The 16339-nt window shown below is 49.2% G+C and overlaps 7 protein-coding genes across 7 annotated transcripts; 3 read left to right on the top strand and 4 right to left on the bottom strand.

Moving 5' to 3' along the window:
- Positions 1-133: 133 nt before the first annotated feature.
- N7500_005985 (MDR family MFS transporter) lies at positions 134-1923 on the bottom strand (the record flags this gene model as incomplete). The annotated part of the gene is made up of 4 exons (XM_056677129.1): positions 134-868; positions 919-1378; positions 1453-1790; positions 1840-1923. The coding sequence occupies 4 exons, from the start codon at positions 1921-1923 to the stop codon at positions 134-136; spliced, it is 1617 nt and encodes a 538-aa protein (XP_056532129.1).
- Positions 1924-2325: 402 nt separating this feature from the next.
- On the bottom strand, positions 2326-3528 carry N7500_005984 (putative LaeA-like methyltransferase; the record flags this gene model as incomplete). Its single annotated transcript, XM_056677128.1, has 4 exons — positions 2326-2750; positions 2819-3084; positions 3170-3271; positions 3470-3528. 4 exons carry the CDS (start codon positions 3526-3528, stop codon positions 2326-2328), a joined length of 852 nt encoding a protein of 283 aa, XP_056532128.1.
- Positions 3529-4000: 472 nt separating this feature from the next.
- On the bottom strand, positions 4001-7171 carry N7500_005983 (glutamine amidotransferase subunit DUG2; the record flags this gene model as incomplete). Its single annotated transcript, XM_056677127.1, has 6 exons — positions 4001-5706; positions 5760-5946; positions 6005-6547; positions 6599-6730; positions 6784-6909; positions 6974-7171. The coding sequence occupies 6 exons, from the start codon at positions 7169-7171 to the stop codon at positions 4001-4003; spliced, it is 2892 nt and encodes a 963-aa protein (XP_056532127.1).
- A 1755-nt stretch (positions 7172-8926) lies between these two features.
- Positions 8927-10387, top strand: N7500_005982 (uncharacterized protein; the record flags this gene model as incomplete). The annotated part of the gene is made up of 2 exons (XM_056677126.1): positions 8927-8986; positions 9038-10387. 2 exons carry the CDS (start codon positions 8927-8929, stop codon positions 10385-10387), a joined length of 1410 nt encoding a protein of 469 aa, XP_056532126.1.
- Positions 10388-10448: 61 nt separating this feature from the next.
- On the top strand, positions 10449-10774 carry N7500_005981 (uncharacterized protein; the record flags this gene model as incomplete). Its single annotated transcript, XM_056677125.1, has 2 exons — positions 10449-10551; positions 10623-10774. The coding sequence occupies 2 exons, from the start codon at positions 10449-10451 to the stop codon at positions 10772-10774; spliced, it is 255 nt and encodes an 84-aa protein (XP_056532125.1).
- Positions 10775-12122: 1348 nt separating this feature from the next.
- Positions 12123-13748, top strand: N7500_005980 (putative salicylate hydroxylase; the record flags this gene model as incomplete). The annotated part of the gene is made up of 7 exons (XM_056677124.1): positions 12123-12169; positions 12225-12233; positions 12289-12373; positions 12433-12490; positions 12538-13276; positions 13334-13662; positions 13714-13748. 7 exons carry the CDS (start codon positions 12123-12125, stop codon positions 13746-13748), a joined length of 1302 nt encoding a protein of 433 aa, XP_056532124.1.
- Positions 13749-14112: 364 nt separating this feature from the next.
- On the bottom strand, positions 14113-15817 carry N7500_005979 (argininosuccinate synthase). The gene is made up of 8 exons (XM_056677123.1): positions 15784-15817; positions 15633-15675; positions 15537-15578; positions 15461-15481; positions 15210-15406; positions 14588-15156; positions 14462-14537; positions 14113-14413 (listed from the first exon to the last, which is right to left on the bottom strand). Exons 1-8 carry the CDS (start codon positions 15796-15798, stop codon positions 14126-14128), a joined length of 1251 nt encoding a protein of 416 aa, XP_056532123.1. The 5' UTR covers positions 15799-15817; the 3' UTR covers positions 14113-14125.
- Positions 15818-16339: the final 522 nt, after the last annotated feature.

Raw genomic sequence — 16339 nt, 5'->3', positions numbered from 1 at the left:
GGCGTCCCATTTACTATTAATCCCTTCGTCCTCGTCGGACTCAGATCGAACCCCATGCGAGATAGTAAATTTACAGAAATGAATTGCGTAAACATATAGCATTACATCAGGAGGTCAGTATATTGCAAATGATCTATATGCCGTCCTCAGTGACCGGTGTCTTCTCGACATTCAATCCCGTTTTAGTCTCGACATGCTCCTTATTGAGCTTAGTCTTGAGAATAAAAACCGAAAAGAAGACACCAACAGCAGACATGCACGTGTAAAGGATCCACATATTTCTCAAACTCCAAGCGAAAGCCTCCCGAACAGCAAGCAGCTGCGCCGGATCGGTAATGAATTTAATCGACTCGATACTGGCAGCAGCTGAATCCCCAGACATTTGAGCCGCCATACTATCCGACATACCGGAAGCCAATAGGCTGGACTGCTTTTGGCCCATACTATTCTGGAAGACAACACCGCCAATGACGATGGACGCCGCGGTTGCCATGTTGCGAATGAAGCCAATTGTTGCCGTGGCCGTGGCCGTGTCTTCTTGAGAGACCATGGCCTGGATGGCGATAATGGGTGTTTGGAAGAGGAATCCAGCTCCCAGACCGCTGATGATCTGGTACCCGACTATTTCGCCGACGGATGATCCCACGCCGAGGTTGATATACAGCCCGTTGCCAATGGTCATTAGTACCAGGCCGATCCAAACGAGTTCAAGGTATCGACCTGTGCGGTGGATGATTGCACCGGCAATCATACCAGAGCATGCTTCCATGACAACAAGCGGGAGAATCAGGACACCAGAGCCCATTGGTGAGGAGCCGTGCACGGATTGCAGGTAGAGGGGGATGTAGTATTCCCCAGCGATGAAGACCTATAGGTTTGTTAGTGATTGAAGATGATCAATAAGATAAAGATACTGACGAAGCCATGCGCAAATGCTACTAGCAAGGTAGCAATGTTAGAGGATCGAGCGAAGATATCCATAGGCATCAAGGGATACTTGGCTAGTTTCTTCTCACTGTAGATAAACAGCAGGGAACATAAAGACCCAAAGACAATTAGACAGATCACTTGGGGTGAGCTCCAGGCAAATGTCTCGCCACCAAAGTCCAATCCCAATAGAAGCATGAGAGTAAGGCCTAGAACGGAGACACTGCCGAACCAGTCGATAGCGCGGACGCCATCCATGATTTTCGTCTGTGGATTGTGCACGTCCAAGAAGAAGAAAAGGAGGACAAATGTTACCCCAGAGATAGGAAGATTGATCCAGTAAGTCCATCTCCAGGTGACATACTGACTGAATGCACCGCCGAGTAGGGGCCCAACACCACCAGCGAAAGCCCACATGACTTCCATCAGGCCGAGATATAAACTGCGATGTCTATCACAAAGTCAGTACAAGCCCATATGCAAGGTATAGATAGCCAACTGCAAGTAAAAATCAAGATATCTTACCTGACACTGAATAAATCAGAGATGATAATCGTAACCAGCTGAAGCAAACCACCACCAGCAACACCCTGGAGCGCCCGGCCCGCAATCAACATTTCCATACTCGTAGCAGCAGCGCAAAGAATCGAACTGAGGAAAAACCACGCAACAGCCAAGAGCAAGATAGGTTTCCGGCCCCAAATATCAGAGAGCTTGGCCCAGATGCATGCGCTGGCGGCAGAGCTGAGCAGATACGCTCCGCCAATCCACGTATAACCAGCAGAGGAGTGGAAGTAGGCAGCGATTGTTGGAATTGCTGTAGCCATGATGGTTTGATCCAGTGCGGCAATAAACATCGCCAACTAGTGCAATTTAGTAGGTGAATCTGCGGTCTTTGATTTGATCTCTTACTGCAAGCGCTACCATAATTGCGGTAACTTGAATTTTGCTTCGCCCTTTGGACGGAGCCTCCTGGATTTCCATTGATGCCGCCATGGTAGATCTGAGATTTTGAGGTTCTAGTCTTTAGGATGTGACAGCCTGAAAATATTTTTCTCGCCGGATCGGTTTTGTGGGGCATTTGGGGGCGCTCTACGGTTCCTGTCTACATGTATACTAATCGGGAAATGGACACTGATGTTTATGATATATACAGATGAGACTTGTGTGCGAAGATGCAGTATTAGTACATGAATCCTTCAAGGCTGATTTTCACTGACCAGTGGTTTTCATAGCGAATTATGGTGAACACAGGAATCTTTGTGAAAGCGCTACTCACAACATATATACTACATGTATGTTTTAACTCAATGCCAGCAAAAGTGATGTTTTTATGAATATTGTTTCCTTATTTCTAAAAGACCCTAGGAAGGCATTGAACCAATCTGCACGGAAACATTAATCCACCCTCCGACCAACCGTAACCCCAAAATTAATCAGCGCTGTCGCAGACTCACAATGAGCCTCAAACTCACGAATCAATCCCTCAACAACCACACGTGCCTGATCGGCATCCTTAGCTTCGCCAGTAACTACCATCGAAGCTGGCACCAGCGCTCGCATCGCATTAGCGACCCATTTCTGTGCGGTAGGCCGCATATGCTCCTTCCCAACAGTAGTGTAAGTCTCACGGACGACGTCGGTGAACCCGTTTGCCGAGACCTCCTCGTACACACGCGTTGGGGCGAACGGCCACAGGCCTAGTTTCAGCATCGCTTCGACCACGGAGTCCCGCATCCGAGTTATCGCAGCTGGCTCTGGTACTGCATCTGTGCAGAAAGCCGTGTGATCGACTTCTTCCCATTGGATCCAGCCGTTTGGTTCTGCAGTTTCAAGGTTGTTAGTTGGGAGTTGAATGTTGGCCAGTGTTCTAGTGGAGGACAGAACATACTTAGTAAAGCCCGCGCATTGGCAAGCACTCGTGTATAATCACCTTGTTGCAGGCCTGCTGTCAGAAGTCGGATGTGCACGAGGTCGTATCGGCCACAATGCTCTGTTGGAAATGGGTGAAGGGCGTCGTGAACGCTTAGTGGGATTGGCTTTTGGTCAGGTCGGGGAATCTCGTGGCCTCGTGGGTACTGTGCCGATGAGATGTCAAAGCCATGGAGGTAGACTGATTTGTTGGGAAGTAAATTGGCGACATCTTCGAGCCAGACACTGCGGTAGATTAGCTTCTATGTAGCAATTTTCTTTCTTTCTTTCTTTCCCTTTTTTTTTTTCAAAAATTGGGAGAGAGACATACCCTGTACCAGTACCCAAGTCGGCAACGGCTGTAAGATCTTTTGGTATGGAAGGGTGGATGAGATTGGATAAATCAACTAAAAAGCGATGCTGATTATTGAGGCTATCAAAGGTCAGCAAAAGTCCCAAAAACGGGGCTACCGAACTGTCGGGTTGGGCTGCAGGGAAAATCTGGGGATTATGTGTGGGAATATGTGGGAATATCTTGATATCTTGGAACACGAAATAATATCTTTCAGACATCGGAAATTTTGACCATTCATTTCAAGAGATCCAAAAAAAGAAAACCAAAGTCACATACCGCTGAGTCTCGACCTCATCTCGATCCAGTAGGTAAACTTGATCACCGATACTGCCCATCTTGAATTGAGATACCAAAAAAGCTGAACAAGTGAAAAGTGTCGGTGGGAGAGGATTCAAATGGAACTGTCCATTACCTTCTTTTTATATTGGAATATCTCGTGTGCACGGAGGACTCCTAAAGATAAAAATATAAGAGATCACCAATGTTTTAGCTCGGACTCTCCATGCCAGCACACAAAGAAAAAAAAATAGCCCCTATGCCCACGCCAAGAATGGAGCGCCTAATGGCGTAGCGGGTTCCAGAGAGGATGGCCATGGGACACGGGACACCAGATGGAGTGGCGGAGAAAATGGGGAGATCTGCTTCGAGAGACAGGGTCTTGCCCTTTACGGCATTACACCCCAGTCGGGCGACGATAGCCCATTGAGTCTACAGACTATTGGGGGCCGAAAATATACACATCATATACATGCCAGGAGATTGATATTTTTACAAAAAAATAAGACCTAAAAAAAGGGGACAAAGCGCTCAAGACTTATCCACCAAGTTAGCAAACACATACCGGAAGATTTCTCGGCTCTTATACAAATTCTCCACCCGCATGCGCTCGTTATCCAAGTGGGCGTTGTCACTCGCCTGTCCACAAGGCAAGTTAGCTGCCGGCGCTGAAAACTCCTTTTCCAAGAACCGGATTGTCGGGATGGATCCACCCTCACGGATGAACATCGGTTTCACTTTAGTTACACCAGACGCATCTGGTGCGCTGCTTGTGGGGGGTTTGACATCCGGATCAGACTTGGTCCGAATTGGCAATGCAACTGACTCCTCAGCCGACGTTGGTGTGGCTTGGGTGAGGGTGGAGGACGTTGGCACCGTGGCGGCTGTTTGCGAGGACCGTTTGCGCGCGGCTTCTTTGCCTGCTGATGAGGTCGTTGTCGAGGTGATGACCCGCTCAACATGAGAGGCCAGACTTTCGTCAGAGTCTTTGCGGCGGAGTTCGGGGATTGGGCCCGCGCTAGGTTTGGGCTCGGTCGCTGGGTGAGTGTTTGTGGATTGCGGGATAGGGGGGTATTGGCGTTTCGGGTCCTCTTGCGCCGGGGTCCATGCTGCGGTGATCGCCTCTGACAGCGTGGCGAAGATTTCGTTATCGGGGTCTCCGAGCCAGGCGTCGGATTTGCCGGTGATTTCGACTGTGAGGTCATTTTGTGAGTCGAGCAGCGCAAATTGCTCTTGTGCATAAGCGGTGAGGTCGGCTGCAACTTCGTCCGCATGCTGATCCGGTACGATACGGATTGACAAGGTTGCTTTGGCTCGGCGCGCGATGGTCGTTGCGCTCTTGCTGCCAGGAACTTCCACCGAGTGGACAGTCAAGGCGGGTTCGCGCCAGCGATACATCAGCGACTTGATCAGCGCCTGGCTGTCAGGGATCTCTGGGTGCTGCAGAAGCAATACATCGGCAATGGCCTCGAACCGCTTCTGCTCGGCACTTGTGAGGGGCCTAACAGCGTCGTGGAAGCCGGGCAGATTGATTTTGCCTTTACGTCCCACGATTGTGGACAGGAGCATGGTAATATCCTTGACTGGTTCATCCAGCAATGTACTGCCGTCGATACCACTGTGAAGATCGGGGTGGTCACTTGTAACGATCAAGTTGGCATGTACAACACCGCGTAGCCCGTAAGTTAAGCATGGGTTGTAGTCATCAAGCCAGTAACTGTTGGCGAGCAGAACCCAGTCCACGGATCCGATCTGAGCCTTGTGCTCGCGGACCGCTTCGTGGAAACCTTGAGATCCGGACTCCTCCTCGCCCTCAATGAGGAAAATGACGTTGCATCGCAAGGTCTTCGTCCGGGCGAGATCAGCTGCGGCATATAGTGATGCCAGGATAGGCCCCTTGTTATCAGACACACCACGGCCGTATAGAAATCCATTGATGGAGGTAAGCTGATAAGGATCTGTCCTCCACTTGGGTCGGTTCGTCTCTGCACCCACAACATCATAATGACCATAGAAAAGAATAGTTTTGTCCACCTTCTCAGGTGAGGTAGCGTTAAATCTAGCAAAGACAATGGGATTGGTATCCTGGCCGGTAGTCAGGAGCTTGGTCTTGGCACCGAGGTAGTTGCAGTGCCGCCGAAGGAACGCAGCACCCTGGTTGCATTCGCCGGCGAATTTGGGACTTGCTGAAATCGTCTTGAAAGATACAAATTTGGCAAGACTATTCACCATTTCGTCTAGGTTGAAAAATTAGCGGGTTTTCGACGCGAGCGGCGTGCATGGGACGTACCATTGCTGATAGGAGGCAGCTCTTCCTGGGTCATAAAGAATTCAGTCAGATCCCAGATTCCTACTGAGTTGTCGTTTCCACCAGTGGCGTAGATCTGGCGATCCTTGAACCGTCCGGCAGCTGAGGCGAGCATGGTGCCCTCATGAGCAACCCAGCCACCGACCTCTTCGAATCGTGAGTTGAATTTCTACCAGTGGTCAGCGGAGGTCGATTCACAAGCGACGAAAATCTAGATCAATACATACCTTGACTGTTCCACTAGAGTCACCACAGATAGCGATACCCTGGATAACGTGCACAGCCCACAGATCTCCAGTATGCCTAGTGATCCGCTTAACGAGCTGCTGAGAATCCAAATTCCAAATGTTAAGCGCACCGCCAGCCAATCCGCAGTAGAGTAGTGATCCCTCGACAGCAACAGTCAGCACAGGATCTACATTTTGCAGCTTGGCGATCTGGGATGGAGCCGCGCCGGGACCCTGACCCAGACGCCACAACTTCACCACACCATCGCCCGCACCAGTCAGAAGAACCTCCTCAGAAGGAGCGGTCTCGACAAGGCCTTTGACTAGAAGCATGGAGTAGACGTAGCCATGGTGCGCGAAGAGCTTATGGTGATCCCGCTTGAAGCTCAACACACGGCCACCGTCAGAGAGGGCACCATCCGATGATCCTGGAGCGCGAGTACCGTCCGGTCCTCGGGAATCAAAGAAGCGATGCGTCCGCTTAGATGGATGGGCAGACGATGCTTGATTCAATGTTGACCCTTCCTCGGAGAGGTCGCACCACTGTCCGAGTTAGAATGTCGTTAAATAGGGGTGCAGACAAGGGTCAGGTACCTGTATACTTGTGTTTTGCGCACCACAATAAATGGTTTGGTTTTGTGATGAATAGACTACCGTGAATATATCGCCTACATCGTGGTGTGAATAAATCGAGTAGAGACGTTCAAATGTTCGCGTGGACCACACCTGTCCGCGTCATTAATCTCGGGTTCGCGATATTCTTGGTATCTATGACTTACGTTGACCACCGAGTCACCTCCACTTGAAAATAGTAAATTTCCATCTTCAGAGAGATATAGGCCTAGCACACTCTCTTTGTGTGCATGGACAGAAACCACGAGATCATAGGTTTCAAGGGACCATGCCTGATGAAACGGTCAGCCTCTGGCCTATCAAGAATATTGCGGACTTGAAATGATTCAAACTAACCACAATGTCACCTCCCTGCAGGCCAGCAAAAACACACTGTTCATCAACGGCCAGAGCGAGAACGGAGCGACTGGCGAGTACGCGGTGGCCGATGCCGCAGTCACTATTTGGAAGGGCATTGGGGTCTTGAGTATGAGAATCAGATTCCCAGTTTTTCTGGTCCTCCTCAGAGGTGCTCTCTGATTCGACTAAATCCATGATCAGTCCAATCCAATGGTTGATATTTGGTAGTGCAAAGTGAAGTGATGTTTGGTGTTCTCGGATGCGCTCCGCTTCAAATCAACCAAACAGAACACTGGAAATCTCCCGAATTCACTCCATTCTTTTCTTTTTTTGAGGTTGAAGAACTTCAATGTTTTCTTTTATTTCTTAACAAATTGGAGGAATATGAAGGAATTATAAATCCTCAAGGCGGTACAGGGGGGAAAAAGCAATAAAAACAACAAAAATTGCATCATCGATAAAATATCTGACTCACCATCCCTAGCATCCCTTTGGTTCCAGCAACAAGTTCTTCTATATAGAACAACAATTAGTTCTTCAATTAATTTAGGTTGGCTTGTCTATGTCTCGGTCGCATGTCCATTCACTGAGGTCAAATATCCTTGAAACGTATCACAATGAGACGCACCTTGGCTCCCACAATAGCCGTGCTAAGGGGGCATGGGGGCGACGGCCGACCATAATATAGGGGTATAGGATATATTCAAGATAGATTGAGGACTCAGGTCGAGTGAGTTTGAAGTATCAATGAAAACGGTCCAATATGGAGAAGACAATGAATTGCACACCGACGTTGATCTGCACTTCAATCTTGAAATCTTCGCTCTTTATTATTGATAAGGGAGAAAGATACCTACATGTACTCCGTCGGTATGACTAGACTCTGCCCGAGACCTACTAGGTACAACCCCTGATGGCTTTCGTCCTTCAGTTCTGGACTAAGAACATTGGCCTGCATGTACCCATCTGTGATCAATGTGCCCAGGGTCATCTTACAAGACCCTTGAAAACTCGGATTCGAGTGATACAACAGAAATGGCGCCATTCTGATCTTTAATCTATTTCGGGATTATCCGTTGAATCAGTACTCTGTAGCTACACATATATCCCTGAAGGGAAAAAAGAACTCAGTCTCGGGGACTATCGAGCCATGCTCACATGTTCAAGCCTCAGCACCGCCACAGATAGCTGATATGTTTGACTTTGCACACCAGCCACAGTGACGGTGACCCCGTGAGCCAATCAAATGTCAGATGTCACCGCTCTTTGCACATTTGCACTTCTTCCATACGGAGTACACCGTTCAACAGCTAAAATGTCAAAGCACGCTATGTCAAAAAGTCGGGATTATCTCTTTGCCTTTTCTTCCTGTGCATCTAAATATAATAATGTGATCTTGAATTCCCTGGAAATTCTCTTCCGGGTTCCGCCACATGCAGCTATACCGCAAGGATCGCTTTGGCGCCCAACAACTTTCAAGTGTGATATGTGATATGAGCTCATTGAACCTACCGAGTTTTTGATACGTGTCTGCCTCCAAAAGTGGCACCCAACCATTCTGCCCTGTAGTTCCTGCAGCTTGGCCCGCTGTTCGTTGCTCTGCCCAACGTGGATGTGCTTGATCCCCAGCCTCCCTGCTCCATATTGTCCGCATCACTTCTACGTCTTTAAAGCCTCGTTGGGACGCTTCCGATCGGACTTTTGCACTGAGCAAGGCCTGAGGTGAACAACCCAACTGCCTTATTAACTGTCAGAAGAACTTTCCCAGACTGTGCCTTGCTTCTTCTTTTATACCGCGCCTAGTTCTTTCATACTTTACTTGTGATCTATACCCCGGGAATTTCTTTGAAACCCATTTCTTACCCCTACACCGCTTCCTTGTCAGCCGTCGATCTCGACCATTTGATGACTGCTTATCGGTAAGGTCGTCGCAACGACTTGCTATTTGCTATGGCGCCCTTTGGTCAAACGATCGCTGTGATTGACAAGTCCGGCAAAGTTGTGAGCACGGTCAGTTCGCTCTTCTGAGGAACATCGACCCCGCATTCTGACAAGTACTAGAGTAAGCAACTATTTGGTGTTTTCAGCCATGCCAAAAACGCCTATCGCGAGCGCAAGTCCGCCTTCCAATCAGAACGCAATGCAAAAATTGCAGAACAGCAAGCACTCCAAGGACTCGCCAACTATCAGATCGATGACTCACCATCGGTAGCCCCATCTCGACGAAGCCGTGGGACCAGGTCAAGACATCACAGTGGCCGCAGTCATCGTGCTTCGTCTCACTACGATGATGGACAAACAGTTGTATCACGGCGGGACTCTCATTATGAGCCCACACAGACAATAGCCCGCCGTCATACTCATCACGATGTGGCGACCCGAGATGCCCCTCGCCCATCAACGGCTCGATCAAGATCTGATGCACATATCGACATGGATCTTGCATATGGGGACGCCTCTCATGCAGCCTTATCTCGATACAACCCCCCAGATCCCCAAACCGATCAACAACAACTTGATAGTCTTGTCAATCGGGCACAGTGGCTTCTCGAAGAAGCACATTGCGTACAACATGGTGCTACCGCAACCATCGCCCATCTCCAGAAGAACCCAGATGCCATGGCCGCCGTCGCCTTGACTCTAGCGGAGATCAGCAACCTGGGGCGCAAGATGGCGCCCGCAGCATTAACCGCGCTCAAGTCAGCCTCGCCAGCCGTTTTTGCCCTTCTTTCCAGCCCTCAATTCCTCATCGCTGCCGGTGTCGGTCTAGGCGTGACCGTGGTCATGTTTGGAGGATACAAGATTATCCAAAGAATCAAAGCCGGCGCTATTGGGGAAGAAGGAAAGCCAGCCGAACCGGAAACGGAAATGGAAATGGAAGAAATGATGGAGTTGAACACCGACGATCTCAGTTCTGTTGAAATGTGGAGACGCGGCGTCGCTGACGAACAAGCCCACAGCGTTGGAACCTCTGTTGATGGCGAATTCATCACACCCACCGCAGCGGCCATGTCGGGCATTGATGTGACCACTGCTCGTGCGCGACGGGACCCTCGTTTCAAATTCGACGAAGATGCCTCGGTCGCTTCGTCTCGACGCTCCCGCCGTTCACGTAGTACCCGGGCTCCGACGCACGCACCGTCAGAGCGGCACGAACGGAGATCAAGAGCTCCCTCAGAGCCACCGAGTGGATTCTTCGGGCGAAGTTCATCCAGGTCCAAGGCGCCATCACAAGCGCCCAGCAAAGCGCCCAGCAGAACACCAAGCAAATCTCACAGTCGAGCTCCCAGTTATGCCCCCAGTCGCACCCCATCTAAACATAGCACCTATGTCTCTGAAACAGAGAAACGGCCTAAGGAGAAAAAGAAAGGTCCCAGCCGGCTACGACTTATGTTCACCTCTTCCTCCTGAACCTCACATTCTTGCCACCGACAGAATCATTACTGGTACATACATATATTCAGCCTCCCTGATGTCATTAATGGGTGGGTATGCACTTTATGCGATTCATGCAGCTACGTTGATTCACCCAACGCTTCTTACGACGACCTATGACTTCTATGTCGCTCTTTCACGTTCTATATTTCTTTTGGGCATACCACCTATTCTATGCTTCTTCTTTCTCCAACTACTTTCAGCAATGCAGTTTCTTCACGCAAGCATGTTTTGGCGTTTATTGTCGGTATCTGCTGTATCATATACTCATCAACCAGGAAAAAATTGGATCAATTGTATCTTCCAAAATCAAGATTGTTTATCAACAGGTTCTGCAACTTGTCCTTTGCTATCAATACCTAGAAGCCACAACTATCCCAATCTGCCTAATCATCCATCAATTTCATTCAACTGATGCAAATAATTAATGCTGTTGATTTTTGATTGCAAAACCACGACTATGGATCGCGCCTCTACGTCTTGAGTAAGAATGAAGAAGACACGCACATAATCTAGTGTATGATCACGGCCCTAAGTAGATTAACGATCAGCCTCTAGCTTTGTGAGTGTTAAGGGGTCCATTATTTATGAGATAGACAGTACATGTACCATCTCTATGAGCGTGAATCCACGGGTCTTGGCATAGCCAATGAAATGTCACTTAATAGGTAAGGATACATGTTCGAATATGGTAAATCTATTTGTTCAGCTGCGTTTGAACTTCTTGCTTCCTGAACAAGTCATCTCCATTTCCGCATTCCACTATCTAGATGTTTGGCTTTCCAAACCTTGGTCTTTTTGGGGCAAAAGACTTTTATAGGAAGTATAGGAGCTTTTGATACCTGAGCAACAGCATTTGACTGGAAAGGTAAGTTTCTACCGTGAATGATGTTGTATCGTTGACCTGATTGAGAGTTCCTTTTCGGTGAACTGACTTTGGGACATAGGCGCATGTCAGCAATGATCTCGATGGGACACTCCGATTGAGTCAGGCCGTCACCTGAGTTTTACAAAGTAGTGGTTGGCTACTTGATAAATTCGCGAGATACTGATCGAGCAGTCAATCAGAATACCTCATCGACAATACACAGTCCGAATATCTGCCGTACACACTGTCAAGACACAACATGCAATATGGCTCAGAACAGTAAGGATTGAAGTCACAAAACTCAGTTTCATGGGCCGCAAGAAATTGATTTGTGTCGGCAAATGGAGGGATCTCAAACAGCCGGTTCTGCGTGGCCCGTTCCTGGCCCCCATTACCGGCCCGAACAGCAAAGGGACTTCCACCACATATTAGTACATGGCTTTGATTTTGTCATTGCAAAATGACAAATACCATACATGCAACATGGAGTCTCTGGTCTAAATCTGCAACGGTATCTTAGCACTGCTGGGACAGCCAGGGGAACCCCCTTTGCGAATCCACATTGTGTCTCCATACGAATCCCCCCGATATAGGAATAAGAGGGTTGTGGAGGCGCTAAAGTAGCAAGTTTATCTTCGGCTTTTGGGCAATTCCATCCTTCTCTTTCCCGGAGTATCTCGAGCAGGTGGAACGGCACACTCCCTTGAATAGACTCGAGGTGATAATCTCCAAATACTGCAAGGCCTGGCTTTGCCAACCCAGAAATAGTCCTTCCGGGCTCTGTATTTTTATCACATATCTTTCTCGTCCTCCGATTATAGTGAAAATCGAAAAGAAACCAGGATGGAGGTTCCAATGGCAAGTGTACCTCTAGAGGTGATTGTTGTTGGGTATGTATTCCAATGTGCATGGGTCCTGTGAGGTTGTTGTATTGATGTTTTATAGTGCCGGTATGTGATTCCTGAGCGAAGGGGCTGCATTGCCCTGATAGAAATGGTGTTAACAATAGTGAACCAGGCATCGGTGGTATGGCGGCAGCCCTCACATTAGGTCTGCGAGGGCACCGTGTCACTATCCTTGAAGCTGCACCGAAGGTATGCGCCATCGAAAAGGGAAACCTATGGTATCCCAAAAGACTAACCATTCATCATAGATTATGGAAGTGGGAGCTGGGATCCAAGTGTCCCCAAACATGATGCGACTATTAGAGCGTGAGTTTGACATCCGCGAATCAAACAAGCATACTGACCAGTACTAGGTTGGGGCGTCTCGGACTTAATTCACACCCAAGACGTAGCTCTAGAGCACATCCAAGTCCGAAGATGGGACAACGGCGACCTCCTCGCCACAATGCCAGTGAACAAGACATTCGGTCAGCAAGTCGTGATTCACCGCGCAGACCTGCACAATGCTATCATCAACAGGGCCACAGCCCTTCCCAACGTCAAGCTCCGCGAGAACTCATTTGTCACACACGTGCAGTTTAGCCCAGCCAATGTTACTCTCGCCAACGGTGAAATCATCCACGGCGACGTGGTGATCGGTGCAGACGGCATCAAGTCCATCATCCGTACTCACCTGCTCGAAGACTCGACTGTTAAAGCAGTTGCCACTGGCGACGCGGCGTACCGCATCATGCTACCCCGGCACATGATGGAGCAGGATCCTGAATTGAAGAAGCTCATTGACGAGCCGCGGGCGACTCGTTGGTTGGGCCCTTCGCGCCATATTGTCGCCTACCCTGTGCGAAAGCATGAGCTGTACAATGTGGTTTTACTTCATCCCGATAGCCATGACGTTGATGAGTCTTGGACCACACAGGGTTCCAAGCAGGCTATGGCTGACAACTATGAAGGGTGGGATAGTAGCGTGGGGAAATTGATTGACCTAGTCAGTGATAACGAAGTATTAGAGTGGGAATTATGTTTGCATCATCCATTGAAGACATGGGTTCGTGGATCTGTCGCTCTGATCGGTGACGCGTGTCATCCCATGCTGTATGTGCTCATGAACTTCAACTGAATTGGCCTCGAAAACTAATCTCGCTGGTCTAGTCCGTATATTGCCCAAGGTGCTGCTCAGGCTGTTGAAGATGCGGCTGCGCTCGGCGTCGTGTTGTCGACTATCTCATCACGCGAGGAAATTCCGATAGCATTGAGTGCTTATGAAAGGTCCCGGAAAAAGCGTGCTGAAATGGTGCAGCAGTCTGGATCGGACAATCGTATCACGTTGCATTTGCCAGATGGGCCCGAGCAAATTGCCCGAGACGCGCAATTCAAGGCTTCAGTCGGCGAAAATAATCCTGATAAGTGGTCGGATCGCAGGACACAGGAATTCCTTTGGGGCTGGGACGCAGAGAAGGCGGCATTGGATACTTGGAATGGTATGTCCCCTTCATATCTCTGGTAACCATGGGCTAATTTGTGCGCAAAAGATCAAGAGCCGCTCAAGGTTAATGTGAATCTGTAGGCTATCGGTACGATGCATCACTCGTTCATATCCCGGTTGCATCGCCATTGAGTGTCTAGATAGAAACGGCTAAAATTAGACTACATAATCTTAGAAATCTAAACATTTTCGAGAATCAAATTCTCTTGGACATAATGAATATGGAATTTCGTTGAATTCATCCTAGACATTGCAATTTTAATACCAATTCCCAAAGTGCTAATATTTTTTCTAGTTCATTATACAGTCATTCAAGCCCAAGACCATCCATCATAAATCGGTGGAATATTAGACAAGGAGACTTGACATGTTGGCCCCAGGAAGCCAGGGATGGTCAACATTTGGCATTCCAATCATTCACAATTGAAGATGACATGTCATGGTTCTGGAGGCATAATTTACAGTCTCTCACCAGCGGCGGCCTTCATCTGGCCGTACTTCTTGAGACGGATGGCAGAGACGTTGATGAAGCCAGTGGTCTCAGCGGGGGAGAAGTCACCAATCTCATCCATGGAAGACTCGCTCATGTCGTAGAGCTTCTCGGTCTCGGAGGAGCGACCGAGGATGGACATGGTGCCCTTGTAGGCGCGGCAGCGGACCTGGCCGTTGACGGACTTCTGAGAAGCGGTGATGGAGGCCTCGAGGAACTCGCGCTCAGGAGAGAAGTACATGCCGTTGTATAGGAGCTGGATATGTTAGATCAGACAATCAAATATCCGAAAGATCGTGCTTACCTTGGAGTAGTTGTAGGTGACGAAAGAATCGCGCAGAGCACGGACCTCACGGTCCATGACAAGACCTTCAAGATCACTGAACACAAGTTAGTAACGCTGATCAACATTTCGTAGCAGAATACTTACAGATGGGCAGAGCGCAGGCAGGTAAGACCAGGGGTCTCGTAGCAACCGCGGGACTTGATACCGATGAAACGGTTCTCGACGATATCGATACGGCCAACACCGTTGCGGCGGGCAATGGTGTTAGCGGCGAGGAAGAGCTCGACGGAGTCAGTAGCAACCTTCTGCTTGCCACCCTCGGTGTACTCGAGCTTGACGGGAACACCCTTCTCGAAGTAGAGGGTGAAGTCCTCAGGCTGATCGGGAGCGGTCAGGGGATCCTGGGTGAGCTTCCACATATCGGCGGGAGGAGTGGTATCGGGGTCCTCCAGAATGCCAGCCTCGTAAGAGCAGTGGGCAAGGTTCTCGTCCATAGACCAGGGCTTAGACTTGGTAGAGGTGACGGGGATACCCTTCTCCGCGGCGTAGTCGAGCAGGTCCTGACGGCCCTTGAAGCGCTCGTAGAAGACGGGTTCGCGCCACGGGGCAATGACCTTGATATCGGGCTGGAGAGCGTAGAATGCAAGCTCGAAGCGGACCTGATCGTTACCCTTACCAGTGCAGCCGTGGGAGACAGCGAAGCAGCCCTCGCGCTAAATTTGGGTCAGTATGACATCTTTTCTGCTGGCGGGGAAGGAAAGCGTACCTGGGCGACCTCAATCTGGGCACGGGCAATAACGGGGCGAGCCAGGGAGGTACCGAGCAAGTAGACATTCTCGTAGACGGCATTGCAAGCAATGGCGGGGAAGCAAAGCTCCTCGATGAACTCGCGGCGGATGTCAATAATCTCGCACTTGAGGGCACCAATCTTCAGGGCCTTCTCGCGGGCAGCCTCGAAGTCCTCTGCGAATAGTTATTAGATCGGTGTCGGATGATATGTCGACAGGATTGAATTACCTTCCTGGCCAACATCGGCCACTATGTTCATATTAGTACTTGATCTTGATTGACATGGCCTTGAATCACGACTTACTGAAACAGACGACCTCATAGCCCTCCTCGATGAGGTACTTCACTGAAGCTCAGTGTTAGTAGCTGTGGTGAATCAATTGACCGATAGTATTCATACAGATGCAGCTGGTATCGAGACCGCCGGAGTAGGCGAGGCAAACCTGTGCGATTCAACTGTCAGAGAAAGTGTGGAGCAGGTGGCGGTGTGGGATAAGAAATAAGGAATTGAAGTTGGGACCTGAGAAGGAGGCGGAAGCAATGGTTCATACCTTTCCCTGTGCCATTTTGAGGAATTGAATAGAATTCAAAAAGACTAATAAACGTGGAGTATAAAGGAAAGGAAAGGTTGAGTCATTGGGAAAAAAAGGCGATTTTGGTGGGCCGGGGAACAAGTCACGGGTCCGAAGGTGATAGCCCTGATAAGATCATCATTGCCCCTCCAAGTCCGAATCAAATCCGACACAGTCACAGAGCCTCAAGACATAAGTCCAATGGCTTTCATATATGTAAACCAGTGGAACTAATCCAGAATTCTCAATTCCGAGGGTTATTATGTTTTCCTATGAAGAGAATGAGTGTGTGTTTCGTGTTTGACGTATTCACATATCTCCCGACAAGATCGAGTCGACTAGAGGCCCGTAGACATTTCCAAGAGAGAGCATTAAAACCAGCATATACCCCCGTCTGCATTCTATGTTCTATAGCGCATATAATATTGCCCTGGACTACTGTGTTGTCCAGACCCGGGGCCATCACACTTCGTCATAGCTCCCGTTTGACTAGTTTGACTGGTTTGCGCAATTTGCATTATCTCGGCTATCCGCG

Source organism: Penicillium coprophilum (genome assembly GCF_028826855.1).
Source record: "Penicillium coprophilum strain IBT 35676 chromosome Unknown utg000004l_segment0_segment0, whole genome shotgun sequence".
NCBI classification, from domain to species: domain Eukaryota; kingdom Fungi; phylum Ascomycota; class Eurotiomycetes; order Eurotiales; family Aspergillaceae; genus Penicillium; species Penicillium coprophilum.
This window is presented reverse-complemented; position numbering and strand designations above follow the sequence as displayed.